Here is a 19,364-nt window from a genome sequence, read left to right on the forward strand (position 1 = left end):
AGACTTATTGCTCCAAGTCCAAGGGAACCTCACGTATATCCCATACATGACGTGGGAATACCGGAGGTATTGCCAGAGACCCTGAGTGGACCTTGGAGCACCTTCAGCAGAGCACTCATGCTCAGGATCCACCTCAGTGCAGAAGAGCCTGGTGAGTGCTCGCTTACCAGACTGCTGTTACGACAACTCTCAGCATAAATGCTGCTGCAAACAACTTTATTCAAAAAAAGATGCTGCAACAGAATAAGCCAAATGTGTATTTTGTAAGTCACGCGCTGCCTCTGAAAGTATGCTGTAAGGAGAATTCATTTCAGACTAGGTTCAGAAAAAGTCAACGACTACAGCTTCCTCTCTGGCCCCCAATAAAGACAAATTTGCATGTGGGAAAGTCTTGAACAGCGAGTTTCACATAAATGCACTTTCTAAACAACGTGTCTGAGTTAAAGATAACAATTACTACTGCATCAAATTTAGATCAGCATTGCACTTTTCAAATATGTATTACCATCAGATGTTAACAAGAAATATTCAAGTGTCAATAAACGTTTAGAAATCACTCTAAAAAGTTAGTAGAAAACCTCCATTGTTTCTGGAGTTGAAACAGAAGTTTCAGACACAACACACGTGGGGAGCTATACCATTTACTCCTGTTCAGGTAATATGGTATTAAAACCACCAACAGCTTTATAAAAGGGATATATGAGAAATACAAATCCAAATAACAAAACTCAGATGCCACTGCAATATTCAAGCCGAGTGACATCCAAGTACCAAGACAAACCGTACATAAACACCTTCATGTTCAACTTCACATTCCCATCTGCATGTCAGCAAAGTTGTAGAAATTGTCTACATCTTGAGACGCTGATGCCTTGCTCTCCGATACAAAAACCTGTTTTATTAAACAAGGAAATAGTTATGCATCACTAATAAAGAAGTTCAAGTAGTCTTTGCTCATTCAGAGCCAGTAACGGTTATTTTTATTTTTACATTTCATGAGAGGCACAACTCTGTTAGTTTCCACTGTGTGACAGAATAGTCCTAGACTTCTCTCAGAGCTGATACACCCTTTGTTACCATCACCTGTTCCTAGGAGACATGCTAGTTGCAGTAACCCACTGATGGGAATTAAAAGTTTTGCACTTGATTATTCAGGGGTCACAGCTTCAGTTAGCATCTATTTAGATGTATTTTGCTTAGTAAAGTCAAACTCTGCCCAGGAGAGGTGAAAACAGAGACACATAAAACCTTACACTACCATTAAGCTTTCCTTTAACAGAAAGGCAGAGTTTGTAGTAAAGACCCCCTTGCACTATATTCCCCTCAAAAAACCTAGTTGCTTCTTCATCAGATGATTATTTTTTAAAGTAACTTCAATTACATTTGCATTTTGCAAAATTGATCAACACACATGAAAAGTCCAAGCTCTAGGACAGTCCTCTGAAAGCTCTCAGCAAATCAACTACAAATGCCTTAGGCAATGCTCAAATAGTTCAGTGTAACAGACAGTGTTGTGGCTGCTCATCAATCTCAGCATGCAAGTGATAGCCCCAATCAGAAACTTAAACTTGAATTTAAGTATAAATAACCTTAAACCTTATCTTGTATTTTCTACACCTCAAGCGGAAATCATCACTGTCTCAGCACATCAATGTTGCCACAGCCAAGGGAGCTATTCTGAAGTGCACTGGGACTGTAGGAATGGGTTATTCCAGATGACCGTGCTCCTACAGTCACTTTTCTGATTCAGCTCAGAATTCCACGTGAATGTAACCTATGACAGTTTCTTTAATTGGTTTACTTGAACTAGGTTAAACATTAATATCCTGTTGTCCAGTAAATTTCCAATTTAAAAAAACCCCAAAGATATTATCACAAAGCAAGTAGTTTCCTAGACTGCTGCTTAGACGCATGGTAGACTTCTGTTTGAAGGCACTTGAGAACATCTACTAATTATTTGGCAGTTGTTTGGTGCAACAGCAATTGGTACCACAGTCACAACAGCTGAATACCTTCTTTTAGCATCTTTCCCATCTAAACTGTAAATATAACAATTTACATTTTGCAGAGTATTTTATGAATAAGTGATGAAACAGAGGAACAGTACTAGAAAGCATGCCAAAAAAAGTGCAGAAGGTCACACCAGAAAGAATGTCAGAGGTAAAGAGTGCAGATGTACCTAGTCCACACAAACGGGAAGTCTGCTTAAGTGTATAGCATAGATCTCTCCTTATAACATGTTGTTTCTGCCAAACAGCTCAAAAAAAACTCTGGTAGTGCTATTGCTGAAGAACTTTTCTACCCTTACTAGAGTATCTAGAGTTGTTAATCAGATTTATTTCAGAAACAATAACCTTAATTTCACCAGGTTTTCAATGGCTTAATTTAATAATTTTTAACTGTGGTTTTCAAATGCAAATGTAGCCACCTGTTTAAAAGCAGATTAATATCCTCAAAGTCTTACAGGATACAGGCCTTCCTAAGAGCTTTTGTCATTGTTTCTTAATCAAGAATACCTATAATTCTTTCTGAGCACTATAACAACTCTCAAACACGATAAGAGCAGCCAACAATGAGGGGAAACCATTTTATGGAGTATTCCTGAACCTTCTGGTAGTAGTAAGTCTGAAGTTTGTTACTACCTGAATTACTTCTAAATTATGTCCCCAGAAAGAAATACATTTTCTAAAAAATGTATACTCTTGATATTCAGTTATCTAGGCATCTATGCACAAACCCAGTGTTTATCAGAAGTTTTGGAGTTACATTTTATCTAAATAAAGATATATACTTCTCAGGAAGTCCAAAGTTCTATTGCTTAATTCAGTGTAGCAAGTATTTAATAAGTGAGGTAGATTTTAATATGGAATCAGGCTGTAAACAGAAGTTTTAAATCCAGATGCAGTAAGAGTAATTTCACATTTGGAACTGAACTCAAACACTACAGATCACCTTCAAGAACAATCCTTACTTCACAGTATGAAGCGCAAAATTTGACACTTCTGGATGCATCTCAAATCAGGGCATTCATAGTATTATAACAACAGACACCAGTCATTTTAGTGAGAAAAATATAAAATTTTATTTATTCTAATTATTAATATCACTTCAGTCTTTGAATAGAGAAAAAGATCTAGAAGCAGTATCAGCTTTGACGATGCTAACTGCACTAAAAAAAGCCACTGTAAGGTCCTGTTTAAAGAGGCCATTTTTATGGTAAAGTTTGCAGTGATAACTTTTGGGTCACAAGAAAGAATCAGTAATATCACAACACTGCCCAGACTGTAGTTCTAGTTTTCTCCAGACTCAGAGAGCCAAATTAAGGCCCGCTACACATCAGGTTTTTGTTGGTGCAATAGCAAACACAAAAAAACAAACATTAGCTGCCTTTGAGATGACTTATTACAAGACGGCTGTTTTCCAGAAACTGGGCACTCTAGTTCCGAGTAACTTTTCGAAAGGAACTGAAAGACAGCAAGGAGCTGTATGGACACTATGCCTCACAGACATTCCAGTCTTCTTTGAACAGCTGCTTGGAAGCAAAGGGTTTGTCACTTTCTCGTTATCAGGAGTGCTCTAATTGTTTCCAGAAACTTTCTCAAAACCATTGCTTTTCAGAGAAACAGGGACAGAAAACAAAGAGGAGGTGTGGTGTAAAGAGGCTACAGCAAAACAAGCTGACAGAAGGAAAAAGAAAAATGCCTTTGAAGGAAGGCATTCTGCAATATCCTACACAGCAAACGTAAACCTTGACAAAAGTTGAAATCCCATCATATTATCTTTGTCAGGATTTAATAGACTAGGACATCATAAAGCAGACTTCAGTATAAGACAGGGAGCAGAGCTTTCCCTACTGTATTTATAGAAGTTGGTTTTATTACTATGTGAAGTAACAGTTTTAAGGGAAAAATCGTCTATTCTTTAATAGATATGGGGATTTAGTACTCTCTTTCCTAGGGCAGTTTTTCTTGTCTCTGATAAGCAACTTGAGTTTTGAGTACAAAAAAACACAACAACCAAATAAATTTCAAATTTTACTATTCAGAAACCTAAAAAGATTGTTCAGTACGTCAATGCTACAGCTTGACCATGCAGTATCCTAGATGTTCTGTTAATATTTTCTGCCAATAAAGCAATACACCAGCTTACCTTGGTCCCACTAAAGACATCATTTACAGTGCTTCGACATCTTTCCACAGCACCATCTCCATTGAACTCCAAAGCAACCACTGGACCTAGAATGTAGTTTCATCTAGAATCAATACTATTTTTAAGCTTGGCATTGAAACAGTAGATTTCTCAACCCATAGGGAATTGTGAATCTTGCAAGAAGCATTTTATGGTTTTTGCTTGAGCAGCCATAATGCAGGATAAAGAACTAAAAACCCTTAACCACAGCTTCAACGTACAGTGTTATCTGAGAAGAAAATATCTGCAGTTCCATGCTCAGTTTTGCAGAGACTCTGACAAGATTCCAATTTTGCTTCTCAAAAGGCAGCAATGGCACAAAAACGCGAAAGGAGCGCAGGGCATCATGGAAGTGAGTCAGACTATACTGCTCAAATAGTGAGCCATTTCACAGACATCTGGAGTAGGACTGAGTCATTCAGGCATTTTTGCCTCAGTCCCAAGATAGCAAACTGCCTGATTTTTAGACTTGTTCTCACCCACTATTTGCAGATCCCCTTTCTCTGGTTTCATTCTGAACATGTTATTTCTCCCCACACGGGTGCAAAATAGCCCTTAAACTAGACTGTCATATGATAAGTACAGTAACTTTTGTCCCATTCTTGCAATGAGCAGCATAGACCTCTTATGTTGCTATGAAAAAACCTGCATGTTGCTACTAAGTTTGGGAGCGTGTATTGAGCTTTAGCATATAACAGATGGCAAGATGTCAGTCCTTCTGCAGGAAGAGACAAAAAAACCAATTACAGTCAGATCAATAAAAAGGCTTTTGAAATACTCTGACAGTACACCAGTTATAAACAGGAATTTAACACTTGCCTGCTTTATACACATGTATATTGATTTGCTTAAATATGTATACAGAAACACTGAACATCTAAGTGGTTGAGCAGTGATGGTGTTAAGTTAGAAAGGGTTTAAAAGTATGAGCTTCTTTTGACTACCCCAGAAAGCTCTGTATGTGCCACTGCTTCTGAGCTATGCGGTTGGACCACTAGAGGGGGGGCAGAGCCACAAAATACATGTGGAATAGCTCATTTCTGATGCCTTCAGGAGCTTTGGCTGGTTTAGGGCCTGACTGAGACTTCCAAAACTCATCTCAACTGGCTTTACACTATGTCCTTGAAACACAAATTTCTTCTTCATTCCTCTCTTCTCCAGAACTCTCCAGTGACAGCTAGATTTCTATATGAAGAAGAGAAAGAAAACAACACAAACACACCTTTTTCAAGCAGTGGAATGAATTCTGGTGCACACTGCTGGAAAACTCTGTGAGCATCCTCTGCCTTCATTGAGACTTCTTTAGTCTGTACCAGCTGAAAGCCTTTGCCAGTCATCTGTTAACAGGGAAAGGATTCATGATAAAAATGCTTCTAAGGCAGAGAGTTCAGCTCGAGTATCCAGATTACACTGGAACAGACCCATTTTCCCCATACACATGAAGCCACAGAGCAGAGGGATCCTTTTTGCTCTTTTCAAAGACCATTTACTTTTTCTACATGTCTGTTTATTTTCATTCCATTGATCCAGATTTTCCTCCTCTGCCCTAGTGCACCTAGAGAAATGAATGCAAACATTTTTGTTTCATATTATGGCCCAGGGTTGTGCTTTTTCCCCCCCACAATCCCTCAAAAGCTGAAACTAACGGGAGTTAAAAGATTCAGCATCTGGAGTCAAGCAGTTAGTTCTTATTAGTCTGCAATAGTTCAGTCAAGCATTAGCTCAAACTCTCATCTATCCACTGCGGAAGTTTTCCCTTTCAGAAAAAAAAGTTAAACTTTCGAACAGCCACAGCTTTTTACTTCAAATCTAATATGAAGCTAAAAGCATGTGGAGAAGGAGCAACTGTATTTGTACTTCCAAAGCATCCATTAATCTACAGAGCAGTTAAGATTTCCACAGAATTTCACTAACTAGTCTTTTAGCATCTTCTTAACTGTAATTTCTAAAGAAAGAGAACACATCTCTTATTCTCTTTAATGTAGCTGTTCCTTCTGCAGAAAAAAATAATCTGTAAGTATCATTATCTCCCTTCACTCAAGTAGCTGTTAGTAACTCAGTTCCATAAAAATTCAGCTGGGTGGGGTAAGCATGGGAAAACCCTACAGCTTTCTTTCCTTGCTGTTAAAAACCCAAGGGAAGGAGCTCCACTGGTTTTGTTGATCATACAACACTGAGATCAGCAGCTTTTGGAGATGCTTCTCTCAGAAGCTGTAGCTCATGTTTACTGGCTCTGCTCTGTCATCCCTGGCACTCCAGGGTGCTAAAAGCAGCCAGCCACTCCCAGATTTTAGCCCCAGGAAAGCCCCAACTCAGCCAAACTTGGGAGCTGCTGCCTCACAGAAAAAAAGAAAGAAAAAGAAAAAAAAGGAAAAAAAGCAACAGCACCAGCTATTTAAATAATCAAAGACAGCTGAGAGCCGTGACAAACACTAACTGCCTCTTCCAGAATTCCAGTACTGGGTGGCAGGGGGCATACAATTTAACATGTTATTTTTTTAAAGTCTCCATTAGTACTGGAAAAACTTTCAGGACAGACTGTTTTGTAAGCTGTGACTTTCGTGGCAATAAACTAACAGTTAATTGGGTAAAGCCCTTTCACGAGCATTGCCAATCACTTACTCTACATTTGGCCAAGTTCATCAAATCAACTATGCATTTTCTTCAGAACGTAGTTTTGCTGTACTGTGGTGGAAAAATACACTGGAACTATTAGAGGATAGATGTGCCAGTCACAATATGTCAGCTGTAAAACAGCTGTCTGATCAGATGAGCTCCCGTCGCTTACCTTGCTTTGGGGTTTTAAACGGTGCAGTTGCTTGGTATGGTTAGTAGACAAGCAGAGCCTCTGCATTCCCCCTTCAGGGAGCACCAGAGGCTATCCAGAGGAAAGTTCAATTAGAAATTCAAAAAGCTGAATGCAGATGAAGGTCACTTACCTCATCAATTAACTTTCTGGCATTTGCAGTTGTGTAGTCACCAGCAAAAAACACAGTCAAACATGATTCATCGCTGCTTTTCTGTCTCCGTCCTCGAGTTATTGGTATTATACTCCTCGTAGCATCAGTAGAAATTCTGACAGCTTTTAGCTCCTCAGAGCTGGGCAGAGGAACATAATCTTGTACTACAGCATTCTCAGGCAAAAGGCCCCAGTTATTTTCTCCTGACGCAGGGGTGAAGTCATGGATATTGCTCCATGTGTTATTGAAGATACTCAGTCCAGCATCTTTAAATTGTAAAGCAAGCTCAGGATAATAGTACTGGAAACATCCAAATTTCATACCTGTGGAGGACTCAATAATGGGCTGGGTGGCACAGCACAAGAATACCTCCAGCTTTCTGCAGTCTCGAGTGCGAAACTGTTGGCAGGCCACTATGCATTTACAATCTTTGCAGTCACGGAAAAACACACTGCCTTTTATTGGTCCTAAAAAGATTTGGCAGTTTACACAGTCATCAATAGTGATTGTAGCAGAATGGTCAAATATGTAGATACTACAGTTCTCACAATCTTGAATGACGAATTGTTGCCCTGCTACTTTTCCAGGCAGTCGACCCACAGTTTCATCTTTAAGACCAGAAAAAGTGTAATCTTTGGGGTCAATCTGAAGGAGAAAGAAAAAAAATATAAAAAGAACATGACAGTCTTCACATATAGAGGATATTATAATGCTAAATGTCAATTGGCTTGCATTAACTGAGGTAGCACTGAGCTGTACAGGACAACCTGCCAGAAAACTCTTCAAAGAGTGATGGAAATCAGAAGCTCTTTTAGCTAAACTACTGGCGTGAAGAGTATTGCGAGAATTGAATCTACACTTTTAAGATGCTCCAAGAAAAAAAAAACTAACTCAAGTTTGTCCTCTAATAAAGAAAGGGGGTAGGGTGAGCTAGTTTTTGGCTGTGGACTCTAAACTGGTTCAACAAGGATGATGGTCCTGGGCATTATCGTAATAACTGTAATAAATGAATTGACCAACATACTTAAAGATTCACGAAGGTAGAGATATACAGTATTTCCTTTTCAAGTAGCCTTCTTGGTCATATTTTACCACACCTCAACATGTTGCAAGTAAACTGCTTGAAAGCAGCAAGGTATCTCCTTTATCATGCTTGCAAACTACAAAGAGCTTGCTTATCTGCAGCACAGCATTGTCTTGTGCTCACAGCTACAAGGTTTTTGTGCTAACAGTAGCTACATGACTGTTTTAGCTACGACCAACAAGCAAACATTGGCAGTGCTGGTGCTGAGGGCACATTCACAGACCTCTTCTCCTCCACATTCCAGCACCTCCCCACCAGGGAGGGACCCTTGAGAGAAGCTGTGGCTTTCCCTGGGACTCTCCGTTGGGGAGCGGTGACTGAATAGCCACACAGTGCCCAGGACAGCACGTGATGCAGGTGGACAGCACGTGATGCAGGTGGACAGCATGACTAATACAGCCGGTGCTGTTGTAACACCAAAGGAATCTGAGCTGGGTCATTTCTAGACGTACATGAGTCTCAGGACAATTATGCTTCCCGGAGCAAATTCTACTCTGCCCTCTTGTGAAAGCTTATTAAAATAACAAGTATACAAGCACCTGAACTAGTCTAACACAAGACCACTTCACAAACCTGCTATTTGATTATCAGCCCAAGGGCCCTAAAGCTCGTGGTACCATGTCAATGTTAATGCATTACAACCGTTTCTGTATAGCCCAATTTGTAAGAAACTACTCCCTTCAGCTTTTCAAATATTCACATGATAATTAGAGACCAGAAAAAGGCATAAACTAGGATGGGCTAGCACCAGACATTCACTAAACCAGCTCAGCCTAGATTTTGTCCAGAACAGCCAGTGGAAGCTAAAAGCCTCTACCAACCAATAAAATGTACTCCTTTACATACAACGTATCTTGACCTCCGGACAGGAAAGATGATTTCACAGAATCACAAGGTTGGAAAGGACCTTCAAGATCATCAAGTCCAACCATTAATCCAGCGCCACCATGTCCCCTAAACCATGTCCTGAAGCACCACATCCACACATTTTTTGAACGCTTCCAGAGATGGTGACTCCCTCACCTCCCTGGGCAGCCTGTTCCAATGCCTGACGACCCTCTCAGTCAAGAAATTTTTCCTAATATCCAATCTAAACCTCCCCCGGCGCAACTTGAGGCCATTTCCTCTCGTCCTATCACTAGTTACTTGGGAGAAGAGACCAACACCCACGTTGCCACCACCCCCTTTCAGGTAGTTGTAGAGAGCGAGAAGGTCTCCTCTCAGCCTCCTCTTCTCCAGACTAAACAACCCCAGTTCCCTCAGCCGCTCCTCATAAGACTTGTGCTCCAGACCCCTCACCAGCTTCGTTGCCCTTCTCTGGACACGCTCCAGCACCTCAACATCCTTCTTGTAGTGAGGGGCCCAAAACTGAACACAGGATCCAAGATGTGGCCTCAGCAGTGCCGAGTACAGGGGCACAATCACTTCCCTACTCCTGCTGGCCACACTATTCCTGATACAGGCCGGGATGCTGTTGGCCTTCTTGGCCACCTGGGCACACTGCCGGCTCATGTTCAGCCGGCTGTCAACCAGCACCCCCAGGTCCCTTTCCGCCGGGCTGCTCTCTAGCCACTCCTCCCCAAGCCTGTAGTGTTGCATGGGGTTGTTGTGGCCAAAGTGCAGGACCCTGCACTTGGCCTTATTAAACCTCATACAGTTGGCCGCTGCCCATCAATCCAGCCTGTCCAGATCCCTCTGCAGAGCCCTCCTACCCTCCAGCAGATCAACACTCCCACTCAGCTTGGTGTCATCTGCAAACTTCCTGAGGGAGCACTCAATTCCCTCATCCAGGTCATCAATAAAGATATTGAACAAGACCGGCACCAGAACCGAGCCCTGGGGAACACCGCTTATGACCGGCTGCCAGCCGGATTTAACATCATTCACCACAAGTCTCTGGGCTCAGCCGTCCAGCCAGTTCCTCACCCAGCAAAGAGTAAACCTGTCTCTTCATTTGCAGCTGATGAGCCTTCCAAATAAAATGCAAGCTGAGACAATGAAAATGGCTTCCTAGAAATTTACCCTCAACCATATTTAATACCACTAGCACACATCCAGGAAAGCTAGTTGGAAGAGTTACAAATAAAATTGGGAGGCTCCAATGGTAAGGGGCACAGCACAGGGACTCAGCCAGAGTGTCATTAGGATTCAAACCCTCTAAGGTCTTAAGTCTCATGTAATGTTACATATTTGATCCATACATAAAAGTTACTTATACTCATATTCTCTCATACTTGATGATATAAGTATCGAAATGGCTTTTGGACACATTCTTCCCAGGCATCTCCTAGAACATTTATGTATATATATGGTGGGGTTGTTTTTAATAACCTTGGGAGACAGGCTTACTGCCTTCAAAACAGGGTACAGAGCAACAGTTACTTCTCTTAGGAAGGAGAAGTTAAAAGTTTCCGGAACTTACAGCTTTTTTGAAAGTTGGCATCTAAGCATGTCGTTCTAACTTGCTCTGCTCTAAAAAGCCTCTGAAACAGCACTAGCTCGTCCTACACAGCAGCCTTTACAGAGATGTGTGAAACTTCAACTTCACCTTGCAATTTTATTTAGGCCTAGGTGAAAAACACTGGTTAGTCAGCTAACAGACAGTTCCAAATGAGAGCGCTTGAAAAAGAGTAGTAGTTGAGCTTAATGATTTAAAAAAAAAAAAAAAAAAAAAAAAAAAAAAAGAGAGTCAGCTTACTACCAGATTCGGGAGCTCAATTTTACTTCCCTGACATGAATTGAGTTCTGTACTTACACAACTCTTACTTCTCAGTGTGTTTACCACACTAAGGAGTTTGCCAATTTCCCTTAATTTTGGTCTGCAGTTTTTATTTTAAAGACCAAGAGTATTTATTGACTAACACTGCTGTACAGATTGGAGGGACTGAATGAAATAGATTTAACAATCTCTCCCCACATTGGGTTATTGCCCCTGTGTAACAGAGGGGGTAACCCAAGAGACTGTAGCAGATCTGAATGCTTCACTTCCCCTGGGTAAGAGAAACATGCCAGAGGAAGGAACATGAAGGCAGAACTACGATTCTGAGGATGCATCCAACAGCTGCTAATATGCTCGTTGCAGAGTTTCATGCTTACCAGCTCTGGAGTCTGCAGCTATCAACAGGTTAGTATTAAATCATTGTGTACACCTTCCTTCCCCTGTCAGTCACCACTAACTGCTTCTTAAGCTCTGTCTTGGCAACATAGCAAAAAAGCCGGCTAGGAAAACCAAAAGAAACTTTTGCTGTAAAATCTTAAGCATGTGGCAGGTCAGCAAAAACCAACTGTGTGATAACTCATCTATTCATCCTTTGCATTTGGATAAAGCTTCAAAGAATTTTCTCCAAATTCACCCATCTCACCCAGATAGATGCTTTACTTTCCATCCCTTAATACATTTTTAAGTGTCTTTTTTTTCCCCACAGGCTGGTGTAAGTCCAAATGATGACACTATCTACAGAGGCAACTTTTACTGCTTTCAGCTGAATTTAAAGAGTTTTTGGAGTAGATACGAATCATGCATTAATAGATATGGGCACGGCTCAAGAGTTGAAACCTTTGAACACAAGTGCTATGTGCAGGTTCAGGAATCACACCATAGAGTGACCTAAAATAACCAGATATGATGAAGAAAAAGTAATCTTTGCTTACACAGTATTCTGTACTCAACAGAGGTACAGAAGTCTCATCTTCAGTCATCAGTGATGACACTGGTGATAAGCATGTTACAAAGGACTGGAGGACAAATTGTAAGCAGGAATTTTAAAGAACAAAGAAAGGAGAGAAGTGAAGGCAAATAGCAGTTTGTCATGGGTTGCTTTGAACTCTAGGAAGTTCTACTGCAACAAGTACAAGGTGTTATTAAGCAACTTTCCTTCCTGCAAACACTTGTCTTGCAAGAAGGTCAGAGGCCAGACATGAAGGCTGCGAATAACTTACATCTCTTCAGCCGCCACTATCCAGTTTACTGGCACTAAGACAAGGCAGCTCCCATTTGGAAAAAGACTTAGAAGTACGAGACCCTCACAGTTTTTAGTGGTAACTGTGCCTAGAATCACCAACGATCCCAACAGCTTCTTGAACTCTTTCTGGTGTGAGTTCATGTCTTAACAAGACTTTTCCACCAGGTGCATCAGGAAAGGAGTTTTAGTCAGCAATCATATGCCACCACAAATATGAGTAGGTACTGTGGTTCTTCATGGATTACAGTTCTCCCCTAGTTACCTGGCCTGCTGAGCAAACAACAGTTAGTAAAGTCTTTCTAAACCACTTACACTAAGGTCTTCTCTTTTAAACATCATTCTCAAAAAATCTATCTCTCAATCACAACAGATGGTGGTTCAGCTATGGACTCATACACAGTTGATGACATGCAAAAGTTGGCTGCTGACCCAGTGACATCAAAAGCTGCAGTTATAGGGTAGGCATACAAACTTAAGCAGCTTTAATGTGCTATTTTTGCCAGTAGGAGAATTAACAGAAAGGAAATAGGTAAGAAAAGTGCATTCCCAGGCCTAGACACTTCTACATATTCATACTTGCATGGGATTGGTGCCCTTAAGCACTGAGTTACAACATCCTCTGGAGACTGTTGAAGTTACTCACCTCTGGCAGATTTCTAGATTCTTAGGCAACAAGAAAAGGTGGAAAGAGGGACAACACATACAGGCTCCAGTCACTAGCATACAATTTTTCATCTTGGAGCATCTGCTGTGCACCTGGACTTTAAATATGGCCAAAACAAGTCTGAATGCATGTTTCATCCTATTCTTTATAATCTTCTCGTTCTTCCAGAGTACCTGAAAAAAGACCTTGTACTTCAGACTATGTACTAGTATAAAGTGGTCATTCTCATACTTTTCTGAGCAAACCATTGCCAAATACTGCAGATAAGAGAAGAGGAACAAAAAAGGAAGCTACTACAAGCCTATATGTGACCTAACTGGAAATACTGTTTAATATGAACCTGCTGACTGTATCTCAGTTGATAGACTATTGTCCTGGTTTCAGCCAGGATAGAGTTAATTTTCTTCATAGAAGCTGGTGTGAGGCTATGTTTTGGATTTGGGATGAGAAACTGTTGATAAGATGCTGATGTTTTGAGTTGTTGCTGAGCGGTCAAGGACAGTCCAGCTTCTTGTGATGGCCTGCCAGCGAGTAGGCTGGGGGTGCACGAGGAGCTGGGAGAGGACACAGCCAGGACAGCTGACCCAGGCTGGCCAAAGGGGTATTCCATACCATATAACGTCATGCTCAGTATATAAAGCTGGGACGAAGAAGGAGGAAGGGGTAGAGGGACGTTCGGAGTGATGGTGTCTGTCTTCCCAAGAAACCATCATGCATGATGGAGCCCTGCTTCCCTGGAGATGGCTGAACACTTACCTGCCCATGGGGAGTGGTGAATGGATTCCTTGTTTTGCTTTGCTTGTGTGTGCAGCTTTTGCTTTACCTGTTAAACTGTCTTTATCTCAAACCATGACTTTCCTCATTTTTATTCTTCCAATTTTCTCCCCCGTCCCACCACAGGGGAGCGAGCGAGTGACTGCATGGGGCTTAGTTGCCAGCTGGGGCTAAACCATGAAAACTATGTTTTGAGAAATAAAGCAGTAGTTCTTCTGGTGCACTGGGAAGCATAGGAGAGGTGCGCTGGCTTTAAGGAGAAAATATTTCACTGTCTAGTTAGGAAAAAAAAAAAGAAAAAAGTTATTTTATTTATATTCCAAAATAAAATATAAACATAGATAGTTCAAGATGTCCACGTCAGTACAGACCATTCCAGCAGAATCCTCAAATGTAAGGTAACTAACAAAAGACTATCTATGATTTATGTAGAAAGTTACACCTCTGAGGTGTTTTGGGGTTTTTTTCCCCCAACTGTTTGAACACAGCCATCACAGCCCGATATAGGCACGATAACTGCATTAGTTGATAGGAAACACGTAGCTAAGTTTTGCAAGTCAACATAAACCAAAACCTTACTTGTTCCTTCTAAAAGCAAAAATTATCTGGGAAGGAAAGTCCCTCTAAGTTTTAAATGTCACTGCGATCATAATTAATCTAATCCTACTTCTTTAAGTGTGAGACAACAACAAAAAAGACAATGCAGATTTTTGTGTTTCTTCTCCTGCAGAGGTCACAGCACATGGGTATATCTGCCATCACAAGACACAAAACCCCCATTCCTGTCTATATTTAACCCACATTCAGTTACTGCTGTAGTCACCACTCTGGTCATGCACATAAATGACATTAGTCACACTGAAGGTAGTAAGGTAGGAAAGGAGAAGGGAGACCAGAGCAGAAATACAATCTTACATTCCATGTGGAAACCTCATTGAAGAAGGCTGAGGAGGGCCGAGCACCACCAAGTTCCTCTCCCACGCTTGGTCAGAAGGGGACTCTCATGACAGCCCAATGACATCAACACATGACAAGTACCCAGGATGCAGTGCAGTGCTAACAGACTCTGTAAATAAACTGTGCTCTACTTATTCTCCTGGACTAAGAATCCCAGAGCAGCAAGAAACTGAACACTCATCCTTTTCCCTTCCGTTTTCAAGATAAGCTGATCCTTTGATTCTTCTACTGTGCCATAAGCAATCGTCACATGGTTCTCCGAACCCAAGGGTCAGCAACCATTATAGAGATCCCAGCAGACTTCTGACACAATCTAAATTTGCTTAAATTTTGCGTACCTTAAAAACACAGACTTCTGTCCTCACTTAAATGAGGTCACATAGAAATCTGAAGCGGCCCTTCAAATTCATATACTTTCCTTAATTTCAATTTAACTATCAGCATCTTATAATATTTTGTATTTAGAGTTTTCTACCACATGGTCTGTTTTCAGAACTATTATACAAGAGTTAAATGGTCACTCAATAGGATACTGTCATATAACTCTTTGGCTAGGTCTACACTAGCAGACAGTACCAATGCTAATCATCTTTTGCCACCAGAACAGAATTAAAATAGACTACACTAATGATGTTGTCCTTCAGAAGCAGAAGAAATAGTTTCGCTGGAGGAACTCCTCCAGTTCAGAGCTTCTTTGAGCACAGGTGTCAGCTAGCAATCACTGCTTTTCACATCCCTAATCAGGCAAGCATGCACACGAGCATGCCTACATTTCTCTCCCTACAGTGAGAGTGTCAGCATGGCATTAGTTTACAGGAAGACAGCGGAGTGTCTGAGCAGCAAGACTTACCCACCTGTAAGAACATACAGAGGATAGCTTACAAGGACTGTAGGCAATTGCCAGACCTGCTTGCAGAACTGCACTATATAACCAAAACTGCATCACTGAGTAGGAGAGCCTAAAATTAGAAACACGACCCTAACCCAAATGGCGCATCGATACATTATTAAAAGTAACAGGAAATGAACATCAAAAGACCTAGTCTAGCACCTTAACAGAGTTGAGGTTTTCTAGGTTTGGAATACAATTCAATGCACTTGACAAACAACAAGGTGTCCGGATGCCACTTTTCCAACTAACTTCAATCTCACATCATGTACAAACACAAATTGTGAAATGAGCAAGTACAGCATATGTGATGCATAAGAAATGAGAAAGCAATAGACAACAGGGTAATGTATCAGAGACCATATGTAAAGCTACTACATTAAAAGTGACTTAGTATCACTTAATGCAAACTGGGATCAACAGGTTTTGCACACTAAGTGCTCAGTATTCCTTTACTTAAGACCAGGTGTCTCAGTACTGCTTTCCTGGTTTAGTGTACTGAGCATACACCCAAAAGCCCAATGAAAGATAAGGTTGCAAAGAGCAAGAGAAATAGGCTTAAACATTAAATAGCCATTTTTGAGCCCATACAGTAGAAAATTAAGCCGCTAATTTGATGGCTTCCACAGTTCAGTAGCACAGCCCAAACTCACCGATTCTTCTGGTTTCTAAGAGTCTTTTATAGAAAAGGAGGAAGTTGTAGTATACGCAATACATTACATGATTTTTTTTCTCCACATAGATAGATTGCCGGTGCTGTAATAGCCTCGTCTGTTAGCTTGAGCCTACTTCCAGCACGTTAACTACAGTCGTCTCCTCAGCAACAAGGCTGGCTGCTCTCTGAACCAAGTGTTTCTATGTCCTGACTTTCCTCCTGTTAATTTTAGAAGTTAACGTCACATAAGCAGATGGGGTAAAAAGTCTCCTACCAGTTGAGCTTTAGCTGATGAATTTGCTCTAAGATAAAATCATGTGATTTCAAATGCTCATTTAGTAATGTACATTTGCACAGAGATAAGATTTGTTCCGCTACTCTAAAATACGGTTTCAGTACAGCCCTCTCCCTGTGAGAACAGTCCCCGTACAACTAACAGGCTGCCATCCTCCCCTTCTCTCTCCAACGCTGCACTGCAAATACCCACTAGCAAGTCAGAGCAACAAGCCCGACACAGATCAACCGTCTTTATCCTCAAGGAACTGATTCCTCCAGGCCACGCCACGCTCTCTAGCTCATCTCCATCTGAGCTTGTCTTAATCTACTTGGAAGACTTAAGTGACACCCTGGAGCACCTGGCCAAGTTTAAAAAACAAGCAAGCTAAGCATCTAAATAAGTTCAGGCAGTTTCTTTTCTATACTTGTAAAATATGGCCTAAAGGTTTGGGGATTTTGTTTGTTAAAACCACATCAATTAAGTTTACAGCTTGCTCCGTTTTCTTCTCCCCCCACCCAAAGGCGGCTGGAGAGGAGGAGAGACCTAGCAGAGCTATGATGTCATGATGTATTTAGGAAGTGAAACTTGAAACGAGGGTGGGAAGAAATATATTTAATGCAGCACTTCAGCGCTTTCCTGCTTGAGATTTTGCGGGTCAGCAAACAGCACTGGGAAGGACTTGACTTCATCTGTCACTTTAGGGACTGATGGGCTAGTTCTAGTTCCTCTTAGCTTTAAAAAAAAAAAGAAAAAAAAAAAGAAAAAAAAAGAATCAAAAAGACAGGACTTCAACAAAAAAAAAAATCCAACAACCCAAACAGCCAAGCAGGAAGAAGAAGTATTACTGACAGCCCGGACACAAGATGCAAGTTTCACGCCTCCACGGAAACACCCGGCGCGGGGACTTCAGCGCACACCGGCACCAACAGCTATCCAGCCTTCCGCTGATTGCCCTTACGCTCATTTCCTCGGCCGAAGCGGGGACCCCGACGCCGGGCAAGCATAAACCCGCCGCCGCGGGGCCCCGCACAGCCAAGCTGATGGCCGCCGCCTGCTCGGGCGCGCGGTGCCGGGCTACCGCCTGCCCGGGGGCCGATGCCGCCCTCCCCGCTCGCACTATTTAAGACTGCCTGCGAAAATCCTTAGGCTAAATACTTTATTTACACAAACGCACTGAACTGCACGGGCCGAGCCGTAACAGCGGTACCCGGAGAAGGTGAGGTCCCCACCGGGGCGCCCCCGTGGGCCTGGCGCAGGGGCCCTGCCACGGCTGCACCCCCGCAAACCCCGGGCGGCAGAAAGGGGCGAGGCGCTGCCCGCGAAGGCAGCCGACACCCCCGTCCCGGCTGCCCGCGACCGGAGCGCTACCTTAGCTCGCTGGTCCCAGCTGTATTGCGGTGGCGCCTTCTCCTCGCCCCCCGCCGCCTCCTGCTGCTGCTGCTGCTGCTGCTGCTGCTGCTGCTGCTGCTGCTGCCGCCGGCCGCCCTGCTCCGGCTTCCCGCGGCGGGAGAAGCAGCAGCCCATGGCGCCGCCGCCGCCGCCCGGCCGGCCCGCGGGGAGCGCGCGCCAGCGTAGCGCCTAGCCGCCCCGCCCGCTTCCGGTTTCCCTCCGTCTCCCGTAGCGACCGCGACACTTCCCGCCCCGTCCCGCTCCAACCGTCACCGGGCGGCCCGGGCGAGGCGCCTGCCGCCGGCGGGCGGGACGGGGCCCTGTCTGACACGGGAGGGGGAGGCAAGGCAAGCCCCAGCGCTGAGGGAACCGGGGGGGAAGCGGGAAAATGTGGTTTTTCAGCGCTCCCCCCGTGAGTGTGCCCCCACGGCCGCCCCACAGGAGCGGGCCCCGGGCTGCCCCAGCCCCGGGCGCGACCCCTCCGCAGCGGGCCGGAGGAGACCGTAACTGCCCATGAACCGACACCCCTAACGGGGGTGGAACGGCTGCCACCCCTGTCCCACCTGCAGCCGCAGGCGGCCTGAGCTTGCGGCAGTCGGACGTAAAATGTCAGGTGCGGCGTGTAAATACACACTGGCTAATCGTACGTCACGTCATTTCCTCTCGACGCAACCTGCACTGTGGGCGAGGACGTGTGACAGGTGTCGATGCCGTGCTCGCACTGCTGAGGGGGCTGCCCCAGAAGACCCAGCTCCCTCGGCTTCTTGCAAGCGTCCCAAGGCGCCGGCAGCAAGTGGCAGCATGAGAACCCGGAGTGTCCTACTGCCTTGTGCCTTCCTGTGCAAAGAGTCTGGCTTTTCGTGTGGGTTGTGCTATGTTGTTTGTGTGGGGGTGGGTTTTTTTTCCCCCCCCAGAGAAAAAAAGTCACAATTTTTATCAGACTATCCAACTATTCAAAGACATTTCCCCCAAGATTTTACAGATTTGGTTCCTGGGGGTAGAAGGGGAAGGTTTCAGAATTGTCGCTGACACTTTCTTACCCAGCAGTGGGATGACCTTGGCCAGCTGCCGGCTGCTCACCCAGCTGCTTGCACACTGCCCCTCCTCAACAGGACAGGGGGAGAAAAGGTGGAAAAGCTCGTAGGTGGGGCTAAAGACAAAGAGATCACTTACAAATTACTGTCATGGGCAAAACAGGCTCAACTTGGGGAAAATTAATTTAATTTTTTGGCAATTAAAAATGTGCTGCTCCTTCCTCCTCACACTTCGCTCCCGTGTGGGTCCTTCCATGGGCTGCACTCCCTCAAGAACTACTCCGGCATGGGCTCTCCACAGGCCGCAATTCTTTCAGGGCATGTCCACCTTCTCCAGCATGGCGTCCTCCGTGGGCTGCAGTGTGGATATCTGCTCCACCGTGGTCCTCTCCATGGGCTGCAGGTAAATCCTTGCTCCAGCACCTGTAGCACCTCCATCTCCTCCTTCTTGTCTGACCTTGGTGTTCACACTGCTGTTTCTTACTTTTTCCCTCACTCCTCTCTCTCACACTGCTACACAGTGTTTTTGCC

At 43.5% G+C, this 19,364-nt stretch overlaps 1 protein-coding gene across 1 annotated transcript; it reads right to left on the minus strand.

Moving 5' to 3' along the window:
* Nucleotides 1–808: 808 nt before the first annotated feature.
* Nucleotides 809–18,024, minus strand: RP2 (RP2 activator of ARL3 GTPase; the record flags this gene model as incomplete). Its single annotated transcript, XM_082005354.1, has 5 exons — nucleotides 17,779–18,024; nucleotides 7,128–7,793; nucleotides 5,411–5,525; nucleotides 4,150–4,235; nucleotides 809–892 (listed from the first exon to the last, which is right to left on the minus strand). Exons 1-5 carry the CDS (start codon nucleotides 17,932–17,934, stop codon nucleotides 809–811), a joined length of 1,107 nt encoding a protein of 368 aa, XP_081861480.1. The 5' UTR covers nucleotides 17,935–18,024.
* Between the last annotated feature and the right edge of the window lie 1,340 nt (nucleotides 18,025–19,364).

The sequence above is a fragment of the Phaethon aethereus genome, assembly GCF_964289735.1.
Source record: "Phaethon aethereus genome assembly, chromosome: 1".
Taxonomy (NCBI): domain Eukaryota; kingdom Metazoa; phylum Chordata; class Aves; order Phaethontiformes; family Phaethontidae; genus Phaethon; species Phaethon aethereus.